Source organism: Martes martes (assembly GCF_963455335.1).
Source record: "Martes martes genome assembly, chromosome: 13".
NCBI lineage: Eukaryota > Metazoa > Chordata > Mammalia > Carnivora > Mustelidae > Martes > Martes martes.
In genome coordinates, this window is record NC_137901.1 from 74,723,831 (window position 1) to 74,736,854 (window position 13,024).

Sequence of the window (13,024 nt, forward strand, 5' to 3'; positions counted from 1 at the left end):
ATGCTGGCCTTCTAGGCTCCCAAGACCTCTACCAGCAACAGGCTAGATTAGGGTTTCCCACCCTTAGCCCTGTTGCCCCTTGGGGCCAGATGATGCTCCGTAGGAGCCCTCCTGTGCGTGGTGGGATGTCTAGCACCATCCCCTGGGGCCTCTCCCTGCCAGGTACCAGTAGCGCTAGTTGTGCTCTCTCTGGTTGTGACAGCCAAACATTGCCAGACGTCCCCGAGGGGAAACGTGGCCCCTGGCTGAGAACTCATAGACTAGATCCCGGGACCCTCTTTTTTGTTAGCAAGAGTCTGTGGAATGAGTCAAGGCTTTGGACCCTTATGCTGGGGGACCCCGGGCCAGTGCGCTCCCCTCACCAAGCCTCAGCTGTCCCCTCTGTTGAAGGGGCATACTGCTGTCCACCCATCAGCGTGTGTCTTCACTCAGCGAATGTCACCCCCCCCCACAGCCCTGGTGTCCCTTCTGAACCCATGTGCCAACATGAAGGTGTGTAGCGAGGACCACACCAACTGCACGGTGCCCACATACCCCTCATGCCGCGACAGTGAGACGTTCAGCACCTTCCTGCTGGACCTCTTCAAGCTCACCATCGGCATGGGTGACCTGGAGATGCTGAGCAGCACCAAATACCCAGTGGTCTTCATCATCCTGCTGGTCACTTACATCATCCTTACCTTCGTGCTGCTGCTGAACATGCTGATCGCCCTCATGGGCGAGACGGTGGGCCAGGTCTCCAAGGAGAGCAAGCACATCTGGAAGCTGCAGGTGACGCCCCGGGAGCCCCACCCCCTTCCTGAACAGGGAAGGCCCGATCCACGGCAGGCCCCTCCTTGGCCTTCTTTCCGCTCAGGGCCAGCTCCGTTGTCTCCTTCTGCCTTGACTTCCCTGTCTGTAAAATGGACATGTGGACATGGGGCTCATTGGCACAGGGGGGCTGCTGCCTTTGCTTTCCCCAAGTGCTCTATGCAATTCTAGAAAGCAATGGCCTCTGGGGGTCACATCCTTCTCAGGCCACATACGGCTCACAAATGGGGGGTTCACAGTAAACAGCGCTAGCACGAGACCCAGGAATGCTGCAGCCTCTTTACGGCACATTTCAAGGAAATGATGCAGTGAAAAGGAAAAAAAAAAAAAAGCTCCAAGGTCATCCTCCCCGTTCTGGGTCTCGGCGAACGTCTGGCTGCTCTTAATCTTTATGCATACTGCTAGCTTCCTTTCCTAGACCTCAGTTTCTCCACAGGGTATAATTCATAAGAGGCAAAGTGGCAATCTGTGGGCTTGACCTTCAAAGATTTATGTTTTCTGCATTGCCAGATTTTTAAAAAAATTAATGCAAAATTTTAAAATAAAGAGATTTCTCGTAAAAATCCAGACTTCTGGCCTTTCTGGAAAGCTGGAAGCCTGGCAGGGCAGGCCCACATTCCTTTCCAGCAGTGCCTGCAGGGACAAGAGGCAGCTGCCTGCTTCTATACAGGGCTTGCACTCCCTGGTTTGCCCCAGTCCCCACCCCTCCCTGGTGGTTCCCAACACCGAGTGGTGACATCTTGCATGTTCTTGGGGCTTGGGCTGCAGCCTTCCTGCCTCTGATGCTGCTTTGCCCATTTGTGCTTCTGGCAGGCCCTGTGGGCATCTGAATGTATGGCCTTGCTTCCGGGGCAGTAGGGATGAGCCTAATTTCTGCCACAAAGGCAGTAGGCGCTGGTGGGGGGAGACTCACCAATGGCCTGCCCCCCTCCCCCATGCAGTGGGCCACCACCATCCTGGACATCGAACGCTCATTCCCCGTGTTCCTGAGGAAGGCCTTCCGCTCTGGCGAGATGGTGACCGTGGGCAAGAGCTCAGATGGCACCCCAGACCGCAGGTGGTGCTTCAGGTGAGCCGGGGCAGGCGGGCGAGTGGGGTTGAACCATCCTGTGTTGATCAAGCCTCCTTACCTTTTCTACCCATTGCAACTTCCTGAGCCACTGAGGCCCGATGGGCCCAACTGGAGTTCAGTTCTACTGGGTGATCTCAGGCAAGGTTTTCTTCCCAGCCTGGGTTTTTTCCACGGAAAACGACACCACCCCCTGGGGTTAGCTGCATGGAATCAATAGACTTGGGCTGTTACCCAGATGCATAGGGAGTGCCCCCCTCTTAGGGGAACCTCTGGGTGAATCCTTTCTTTCAACATGATTCATTCTTCGTAAAGCGATTGCTGACATAGAGTACGACCGTCATGTCTTGAGTCAGGCAGAGCCAGTTTCCTGGTCTGTGAAGCAGGGACAATACTGGTGCCTGCCTCCTAGGACAGCCAGACAGTCCTGTTCAGTTGGAACCTGAAGTTCCAATCCTGACCCTCTGATCGGTCAGCTTCGTGCCCTTGTATGAACAGTGTAACAAGCCCAAGTTTTCTCATCTGTCTAAAGGGGAACAGTGAACGGATCTTCCTCGCTGGATACTAACCTGTAGAAATGGCTCCAAATAGGGCAGTTGAATGAAAATGACAAAAAATAATTTTCCAAGAGGGAAATTAGATTGAGCCTGTTGGAGCCCAAGGGGCTGCCTGCTGCCTTTGCCAGGGCGTCCCATAAAGAGGAAGGAGAGAATGTTGAGAAGCAGGGTGTCCATTGCAGATGAATGGATAAGCAAAACGCGGGGCATCCCTAGGAAATATGATTCAGTCGTAAAATGGAGTACAGTCCTGATGCATGCTCCAGAATGATGGACCTCGAAGACGTGATGCTGTGTGAAAAACAGCCACACACATAAGGCCATGCGGTGTAGGATTCCATTTATATGAAATGTCCAGAATCGGCAAATCTATAGAGGCAGAAAGCAGAGCACAGCTTATGGGAAGGTGGGGTAGTGGGACTTATAGCTTAATGGGTCCAGGATTTCTGCTTGGGGTGATAGGCAATATTAGAAATAGTGGGGATGGTGACCCAACATAGGGGGAATCTATTTAATCCCCTGAATTGTATACTTAAAAGTGGTGAAAATGGCAAATTGTATGTCACGTGTATTTTACCAGAATTTTTAGGGAAAGTAGGAGGATGGGTTGGGGAGCTGGAGAAGGGAGGCTGCCTGGGGGCAGGGAAGGGCTTCAGTCGGGGTAGGGGAGCCCCTGACCTTTCTGCCTGCTGTGGCCCGCCAGGGTGGACGAGGTGAACTGGTCTCACTGGAACCAGAACTTGGGCATCATTAATGAGGACCCAGGCAAGAGTGAGAACTACCAATACTACGGCTTCTCGCACACTGTGGGCCGCCTCCGGAGGGGTGAGTGCAGGGGGCTGGGGGGTTAGGTGGGAGAGATCCAGAAGTACAGAGGGGGAGTCTGTGTCGTCCTCATCCCCGATTTGCTTTGAGCAGTCCTGTCCTCTTTCGCAGACTCCCTGTTCACATCTGTAGAATGGGAGAGCCCAAGGGGCCGGCTGCTGAGTTGTTGCCTTTGCCGCTCATGAACGTCTGGGGCACCTCCCTTCCCCTGCCCTGGGTGCATGAGACGCGGGGATGCAGGCCCTCAGCCATTCTGACCCAGGCTTGAATTCTGGCTCTTCCACTTGCCCCTGTGAGCTCCTGGGTTTGGAGACTTGACCTCGCAGAGCCCCAGTTTTGGCCTCTGTAAAATGGGGATGATAATCCTCCCCCTTTAGATCACCGTGGAGTGCCCGGGACACAGAAGGTGCTCAGCACCTATGTGTGCCTTCTCCCCCCGCCCTCATTCCTCCCTCCACCGTGCTCACAACAGATCGCTGGTCCTCGGTGGTGCCGCGCGTGGTGGAGCTGAACAAGAACTCGAACCCAGATGAGGTGGTGGTGCCTCTGGACAACATGGGGAACCCCAGCTGCGACGGCCCCCAGCAGAGCTACCCCCCCAAGTGGAGGACTGATGATGCGCCCCTCTAGGGGCTGTGGGCGGGTTAGGGTCTCTGGCCTGCAGCCCAAGCCTGTCCCTCCACCCGCCTCTTTCTGTTCCACCTACATTTCAGAGATGCCTCTGCAGGGCATCCCCCACGTGCTCCTTTGACCTCCAGAGGCGAGGGCCCGGCGGAGATGGAGAGGCCCCAGGACCCTCTGGTGCCCAGCTCCTGCCCCCCCAGCTCCGCCTTCCCCTCCCTCTCTCCCTCCCCCCGCCCCAGGGCATGAGGCTCCTGACTGCCGGTCTCACTCCCATGGAGTCACATAAGCCAAGGCCAGGGCTCTCTGCCCATGGGGGCTCAGTCCCCTGCCTCTCCATTATTTATTTGCTCTGCTCTCAGGAAAGTGGTGTGACCATCGCCCCCAAAGGGAACCTGGCCGAAGCCTCGGGACCCCATTCCAGGTCACTGCCGACCAACCCCCAGCCCCAGCCTGGGGCCCGGGCAGCACAAAGCACCCTGTGGCTTTGTGATGGGGCTGGGGCCCTTGCAGTGGGGCCGTGCCTTCAGTGTGTTCTGTAAAAGGGCTGGGGTTTGTCGGTGCCCAATAAATGTTCATTCACTGATGCTGAGGCTGGTAGGGATGCTGATGAGAGGAGTGGTAATGGCATGGGGATGAGAGCAGCGAGACGGGGAAACTCAGAAATGCTGTTGGGGGGCAGGGATGAGAATGAGGAGCAGTGGTAGTGACCAAGGTGGTGTTTAGGGTGATGGCCGGAGGCTGGACTCAGCGGTGTTTGGTGGCGTGAGCCTAAGAGATGCGGGTGAGATTGGAAGGGAGGGAGAAGATGGAGTCGAAGGGAATGGGGAAAGAGTAAGTTTGGCTGGGTGAGGGAGTAATGCTGGGGGGCAGAGAAATGTTACTGGCAGGGAGAGAACACAGGTATAGGGAGAGTCATCTTGGCAGGAAATAGTAATATTGGTAGGAGAGAGTAATGTTTGTGGGAAAGAGTAATACTGGGGGAGGAGAGTAATGTTGGTGCTCTAGTAATATTGGTGAAGAAGAGTAATGTTAATGGGGAACAGTAATGTTGGCATGGGAGAGTACTGTTGGAGAGAAGAGAAATGTTAGTGGGAAAGAATAGTGGGGGGATGGGCATAGTGGTGGGGGGAGAGTAATGTTGATGGGTGAGAGTAATGCTGGTGCAGATTAATGTTGGCAGGGGGAGAGTAATGCTGGTGGGTGGAGTAATGGTGGGAGGAGAGTAATATTGGTGGTAAGGGTACTGGTAGGGAGAGTAGTTTTGATGGAAAGAGTAATATTGGTGGGAAGAGTAATGTTGGTGTGAGGAGACAGATGTTGGTGAGAAAGGGTAATGTGGGGGGAGAGTAATACTGGTGTGGAAGAGCAATGTTGGTGGGAAGAGTAATGTGGATGGGAAAGAGTAGTATTGGTGAGAATGAGTAATGTTGGGGAGAGTAATATTGATGGAAAGCATATTCTTGGGGGAGAGTGGTATTGGGGGGAGAGTAATGCAGGTGGGAAGAGTAATGGTGAGGAAAAGTAATGTTGGTAGGAAGAAAATAATGCTGGTGTGGCTTCATGTCAGTAGGAAGAGTAATATTGGTGAGCATGAGTAATGTTGGGGAGAGTAATATTAATGGAAAGGGTATTACTGGGGGGGAAGGGTATTACTCGGGGGAGAGAGTATTATTATTCCCCTGCAGGTGGGAAGAATAATGTTGATGGCAGAAAGTAACGCTGGTGCAGATTAATATTGGTGGGGAGAGTAATGCTCGTGGGTGGATTCACGGTGGGAAGAGAGGACTATTGGTGAAAAGAGTAATATTGGTGGGGGAGGATAATGTTGGTGGGAGGAGAGTAATGCACTTGGTGGGTGGGCAGAGTAATATTGGCCGGAAGGGTAACGTTGGTGTGAGGACAGTAATGGTGGTGGTTCTCCTTGTGTCTCTTTTTAAGAGGGCGGATACCTGTCCCTGAACGACCTCCCCTCTTGTGTTATTGGCCAGAATAGTGTCACGTGTCTCCTGCTTCAGCCAATCAGCAGGCAGGAAGCCACAAAGTCCTAAAGCCGACAAGCACATGGAGAAAGGTAGTTTCTCCTGCCGGGAATCCATACTGACTGGGCCCGCTAGCAGCGGCTGCAGACCTTTTCCCTGATGCCCACCCTCCGCCCCAAGGGCTCTCCAATACCTGCTAATCTCTCAGGACCGCCGAGAGGCCGAGCTGGAACCGGGGATGGCATGGGCTTCCCCCAGATCACAGGGACTGGAATGGGGGCACTTCCCAAGGAAAGTTGCAACATGGGTACCTGTGCCAGAACGGGTGGGTGCCCCCTCTTCCCCGCTCCTCCCTCTGCCTGTGCATTTGCAAGATAGCCTTATGGTGTTCTCCCACTGTACACAAAGCAGAATTTTGCATCCCTGGCTTGACTGTGAGATTTGTTTTAATCAGCGGACATGCCTGGGCTAGGCTCCCCCAAAGGAGGCTGCGAGATCCGTGGAGCGCAGCAAGCCCGGGTGACCACAGAGGAACCCCAAAGATGCACGAGAAAGAATTGTTCTCCCATGCCAATGAGTTTTTATGGTGGTTACTTTTTTTTTAAGGGCAGACATCACTTTTGCGGCAACAGCTAATGATTACAGAATGTCCACTGCCCCCCATGTTTTGGATGAGAAAGCCAGGGCTCAGAGAGGTGAAGACTTTTGCCCAGGGCACCTGGCTGGGAAGTTGAACGCCCACATTCTGCCCTCAGAGCCCATCCTGGAGAGAATGCACTCTGACCCCTGACAGGTGACAGGTGACAAGGCCAGGTCCCTCCTCTGCCCTGAAGCCCCTGGCTGTCGCCTGCCACTTTCGCTCAGCCCCCGAGACTGTCAGCTCCTGTTTAGAACCCTCTCTCTCTTTGAACATACCCCTAACTTTATTCCAACCCGGATTTCTTATTATGTGCGTGTATGTGTATTTAATAATGATAAAGCACTTATATGTCATATTTGACAGGAGGGCTTTTTTCATCTCAAGTTTAAAGCACTACTGGGAAATAATTAGTGCTACTAGAGTCAAAAACAATGGGACCCCATCAGAAAAGACAGTCTCGGAAACTCTCAGATCTTAATTGAACAATTACCGCTTATGCCTATGAATACTTCATTATTACATGCCCTGTTATTATTAGCTGTTATTATTGTTTTAGATGAATGCTGGGGATTTTTTAAAAATCAAAAGCCATTTTCAACCACACTGTTCATCTCCCCAGAACGCACACTCCTGACATTTCAGAATATAATAACGTTGTAGCCGGCAGTCTCCACACCTCGCCTGGAAGACGTGTGTTCTGATCATTTCAGTTGTTTGGACGGAGCCGTTAAAGACTCCAGGCCTCTGTTCATACTGTTATTAATTGTTGACTCCCTGGCAAAAGCGTTGGTGTGAGAATCAAGCACCCCTTACCTTTTCATTTTTAGGAGCACAAAGCCATCGGGACAATGGGGAGATCTTCATTCACCCCAGGCTCATGAGATGAAGCAAAAGGAGGGACGGTGGTGGAGGCAGAGGACAGGATGGAAAGGGCACTGGCTGCAGAGACCCAAGCCCAGAGAGAGTGGCCGAGCTGGGCATCTTCTCTTCTTGGAGGGAATCACGGGGGGAGGAAGCAGGTGAACATGTGCTGGTAGGCACTGTACTCAGTGTTTGGTGTTCACGTCTCAGGAGCCATGTGCGGGAATGGGAGGATGGGTGTTGGATGTCCCTCCAGAAACCATGTCCCCCTTCCTTCTTCGCATCACCTGTTTTGTTCAGAGTTCTCCACTCTGCTCCACAGTTAGGAGCTTCCCTAGGCCAACCACTGTGACTCTATTTCCCTTACCAGGGATTGGTTGGGGAATTGCCACGTGAACCTATGAGTTCTGACCTGTGAGACAAAAGGGGAAGTCTGCTAAAGGAGGGGGGGATCCTGGGAAAATAAGAGAAATCTAGGAAGACGTTGCCTTTGCTGGGCACTGTCGGGTTTGTGATGTGATGCCTGGATTGCAGAAGCCGTTTTGTGACCATGAAAGGGCTGGGTAGAATAGAAGATGGAAAGAGATCTTTGATGATACCATTGAGCTGCTGAATTAACCAACCCTGGGGCCACCCTACCTCCCTACCTTAGGGCTTCTTATGATTGTTGGAGATAATTTTTCTTTCTCATTTAAACCAGAGAGTCAGCGTTTCCTGATACCTTGCCCAATTCCTGCAGATACAAGAATACATTTTGATTCCTATTTTACAGATGAGGAAAGTGAGCCCCAATGAAGTAAACACACTTGCCTAAGATCACACAGCCTAGATGTGGTGGAGTCAGGATTTGCACCCTCTGTCTTAGGAGGAGAACCCTTCTAGGGATTTGTAGGATTGTCTTTACGTGGTGTTTTGGCCTTTCTAAAGCATGTGCTCATCCATTTCTCCACTGTAACAGCCTGTAATGGGTTCCAACAGGTGAGGACAGGGGAGGTTGGATGGAGCTGGGAATGGAACCCAAGTCCCCAGATTCCAGCAGACAGCCTTCTCAGCATCTCCAGGTGCTCTGTGACATCAGAGAGTCCCGCTTGTTCTTACCCCCTCCCCCCGCCTCCTTTTGGGATGCAGGCACCGAATCCCACAGATCAGCCTTTGGCCTGTGCAGGGTGGGACGGCTGATCCTCGAGTTTGGCCACGAGGGGCCGCTGTAGTCATACCCAGTGGCCTGCTTAGCTGAGGCCGGAGAGAACCTGGAACCAGCCAACTTGGTCAGGAAGAGCCCCTCGCTGAGCTCTCCATTAGAAGCACCCTGAGGCTCTGAGCTCAGGAATTCCCTCACCACCCAACAAGGAGAGAAGGCAGCCCAGATCTGCCCCTAGACAGTCTAGAACTTAGTTGCTGTGTGCCCTCAGGCAAGTTGCCTTCCCTCTCTGAACCTCATTTTCAAAATCGGGGTACACCCCCACTTGTCAAAGGAGGGATTCCTTCTCTCTCCTTGCGGGTCTCTTCTCTCCTTTGGGCCTAGCACAACACGGTGAACAAAGACCAATTAGAATGTGGTGGCCCCAGAACTGAGGCCCAATGACTTCAGGTCAGGGTTGGAGTCCAGTCCTTGCTCCACCAACTGGGGAAACTGAGGGCCACACATCACCAGAGAGAAGGAGCTTACTCAGTTTCCCTAACTGCAACACAAGAGGTAGGATTCTATTTCCTGAAGTATTGTTCCTTGGGATGTTAATGGATAGAAACAAAAACAGGTGATCAAAAATACTAGGGAAATGCTGGGTTAAAGCTAAAAGGGTACCTTGCCTGCAGGACTTTTCAGAGCCTTTAATATGCTAATGTGATTTGTGCAGCTCTAAGGTGGGGGAAGGGGGATGCATCTGTTTCTTTAATTCTTTTAACCTGGAAACCCATTTTCCAAGGTGAAAGCTGCTGGACCAGGTGATGACAGAAGTAACACGCCTAAAACTTTTGGGGCATCTTCTCCCAAGGAGGCTCTGTCCCCTAGGGAACTTGACCACCTATTTCCAATGTTCAACTCCTGGTGGTTGTAATGTGCTTGCTCTTTGCGGTGGAGAAAGAGGCAGCTCAAAGAGGGGTGGTCACTTGCCAAAGACCACGTGCTCATGAGGGAACCAGGTCTCTCTGATCTTCAGCCCCTAGGCCCCACTGCCCTGGGACTGCCTTGGGACCATTTGCCCTGTCATCCTGATCACACGTCACCTGTGGACATCCCAGGCCTTCAGAGGCCACCACTTCCTCTGACAGATTTGGAATCGAGGCTCAGGCCACACAAGTCCACCCAGGGTCACATACGGCCTCAAGGAGGGCCACTTTTCCTGCCCCCTCCCCTCCCACTACCACTCTCTTAGGGAGCTGGCCTATGGTGGTGATTTAAATAGAAATCCACAGGGCGCCTGGGTGGCTCAGTGGGTTAAAGCCACGGCCTTCGGCTCAGGTCATGATCCCAGCGTCCTGGGATAGAGCCCCGCATCGGGCTCTCTGCTCAGCAGGGAGCCTGCTTCCTCCCTTCTCTCTCTGCCTGCCTCTATGCCTGCTTGTGATCTGTCAAATAAATAAAATCTTAAAAAAAAAAAAAAGAAATCCATGGGACACCTGGGTGGCTCATTTGGTTAAGCATCTGCCTTCAGCTTGGGTCATGATCCCGGGGTCCTGGGATAGAGCCCCATGTTGGTCTCCCTGCTCAGCGGGGAGTCTGCTTTTCCCTCTGGCCCTCCTCCAACCCCTCCCAACCCCTCCCAACCCCTCCCATACACTCTCTCAAATGATAAAATCTTTAAAAAAAAAAAAATAGAAAGAAAGGAAAAAGAAATCCTCTGACCATAGGTCCCCCTGGGTGGGCCACACCTTCCAGGCCCGAGCAGGGGCAGGTGGGGTCCACGAGGGCCCTTGAAGGCCGCCTGGATTGTGCAGGCGCGGTGAGGCGGCGCAGTGGGAAGCGTGCACGTGAAACCCACGCTGGCGGGCGGAATCCCGCCCCTTCGCAAGCCCCAGTGTAGGTTCTAAGCTGAAGTCTCTGGCTGTTGCCAGGCAAGGTCAGGGGTTGACCTTGTCTGCTTCCCCTGTCCAGGTGTGGGGAGGTGCATGGAAGGCCGGCCTATACGAGTCAGGAAAGCACAGAGCTACCCTGGAAAGGTGAGTGTGCCTTGCGGCGGCTCCGCTCATATAGTTGCTCAAGCTTTCATGCCCCTCTGGGGCTGCTCTGATGTCAGTGTGAGATGGGGTGATGTTCTCCTAGCAGTCGTTAATCACAATAGGCATCACATAGTGGGGGTTATGTGCCAGCCATATGTGGCGACCACCTCGGACACTAAGGGGCGTGAGCGCAAGACCACTAAAGGGAGAGAAGGAGCCCAGTGTCCCCCCGGAAGACCTAGAGGAAGGCTTGCAGCTCTGCCTGAGGTGGGGGCAGACAGATGGCAGATTCCCTGCCCTGAGCCTTCACCCAGCACGAAGTCCTGCCCCCGGGAGCACAGGACCCAAGGCTGGACCAACGCCCTGGAGCGAATTGGCCATATTTGGGGCGTGGTGGTAGTTCTCTGTTCTCTGCAAAGTGCAGCCCACTCTGAGGGCAGGCTTGGAGTCAGGCCTGGGTTCTGTCCCAGCTGCTTCTCGGTTTTCCACCCTCAGCTGACCTTGGGCAAAGTGCTGGCCTTCCAGGGGCCTCACTGGCCCCACCTCTGCCATGGAGGTGTGCACCTGTGTCGTGTTGCATGATCTATAGGGGACTAGATACCATTTAGCACCAAGTCTGGGGACCCGTCTACTGGCAGTGACCGTGGGCATTGTAGCATTGATGGTGATGTCATCATCACCTGCCCTGCCCCTCCAATGTGGCAGGTAGTCCAAGGTGATTATGTGAATGCAGTGCAGGGGTGCTGCATGCTGGAGGGCCCACTGAGATAAGCCAGCCCTGCTCCCAGGAAGGAGCCCGGCCAAGGCACCTGGGAGCTGGTGGTGCTAGGACAGGGCTAGAACCCCAGCCAGACTGTCTGTGCCATGCACTCCCACTGCCCTGCGTGTAGACCCACAGACCCTGCCCATGGAGGGCGAGGTTTTCCCAGATCGGAGGCAGGTCCGTCTTTGGCCCACATCTCCAGATGGGGGACCTGGCCTAGATAGAGGATGGCTCCAGTCTTGCCTCCTTGCTCTCCCCTGATGCCCCAGTGTGGGTGGGCCCCTGGGAACAGCCAAGCCACAGGCCACCATCCAGCCCTAAACCTGGCTCTAGACCCCAAGTTCTTGCCCTGTGCTTTTGTGCCCTTGAATTCCCTGTCTGGGTTATGGTTACTCCAAGTAGCAAAGCCAGGATTCCAACCTGCTTCTAGTTCAGGCCAGAGGCTGGGTCTCCCGAGCTGCCTGCCTCCTGGGCTCCCCTGGGGTGCTGTGAGGCTGCAAGTGGGCTTCAGCTCCATGTGAGGGGAGAGGCTGCTGGAGTGTCTGGGGTGTCTAGAGGCTGCCTGAGCCAGGGTGTGGGACCTGATGCTGGAACCTGGCTGCTTCTTACCGTCCTTGCAGCTGTTCTCAGGTTCTGTGTTCTCATCTGTAAAATGGGGATGATTTGGTCACATACCTAATGGCGCTGTTGGTGAGGCTGTTTTGGGAGGTCAGTGAAGCACTCGGTCAGCTGCCGCTTACATACCACTTATGGTCACTGCTAGAGGCCTTCTGTGTAGCTGGTCACCTAGCACGACCCCTGGACTAGCGCTCCCCCAGGGCATGCGGGGTGCTACACTTGGTTCACTGACCCAGTTCCGAAGAGCTTGGGTCCCGTCCTGGCACCCAGGTAGGGCTGTGTGCATAGGAGGGGAGGCCTGCATCAAACCGGGGGCTCTCCAGGTCCCCCCCCCAGGCCAGATGGCAGGCTCCCTCCCGCCTGGGCGATTAAGGCAGAGACAGAATGTAAAGAAGAGTCCAAACCATGGGGTTCAAAGCCCCATTTTTCAGACTTGCTGTGTGACCTTAGGCAGGTCACTTCACATCTCTGAGCCTTGGTTTCTTCCTCTCAAACACCTACTACCTTGCCAAACACCTACTACCTTGCAAGGATGTGGTGAGGCTCCAGGGAGATACAGCGTGTATGAAAAGGCCCAGCACAAACGGACTGCTGATAAACGTGAAGTACCTTGGGTGGTCTCCTGCAGATCCCCCACCCCCAACCCGGCACATGGGCCCAGGCGGGTGTGTGCTGGGGCTGCCCAGCCTCTTCGGCCTGCCCGCAGCCGCACTGCCCCCTAAAGAAGCTTGGAGAGTGGCGGGGACAGAGGAGAAGCTGGGAAGGAATGTAGTGCGACATGGGGGACACCATCCCCAGACCATTCAGGGAATGAGCCACCGGGCCCGGGCTTGGTCCTGCCTCAGCCATGCTACAGAATGATCGCTGGCCGTGGCCCAGTGGCCTTTAGCTTGGGTACTGGCACGTGAACAGGGTACATGACAGCATACCCCTCTCAAGAGCTGGAAAAGTAAATGACCCACAGAATGCCCAGTACAGTGGGGGCCCCTGGCCCGCTTCCTCGGGGCTCTGTGCTGGGTCGGCTGGGGAGGAGATGGCCCCGTTCTACTCCTAAGGGAGGGAAGGCAGAAAGAACAAAACAGGAGCTACGGAACAATTCCACAGCTGAGACACCATCTG

General features: G+C 54.1%; 1 protein-coding gene across 1 annotated transcript in view; it reads left to right on the top strand.

Annotated features, from left to right (window-relative positions):
* The window catches only part of TRPV4 (transient receptor potential cation channel subfamily V member 4), a 30,367-nt gene extending 25,898 nt beyond the window's left edge, over positions 1 to 4,469 (top strand). Inside the window, exons 13-16 of the mRNA XM_080821965.1 lie at positions 455 to 771; positions 1,752 to 1,879; positions 3,140 to 3,261; positions 3,734 to 4,469. Of these exons, the coding sequence (XP_080678091.1) occupies positions 455 to 771; positions 1,752 to 1,879; positions 3,140 to 3,261; positions 3,734 to 3,891 (725 nt within the window). The 3' untranslated portion in view covers positions 3,892 to 4,469. The remainder of the gene's footprint in view (positions 1 to 454; positions 772 to 1,751; positions 1,880 to 3,139; positions 3,262 to 3,733) is intronic.
* The last annotated feature ends 8,555 nt before the right edge of the window (positions 4,470 to 13,024 follow it).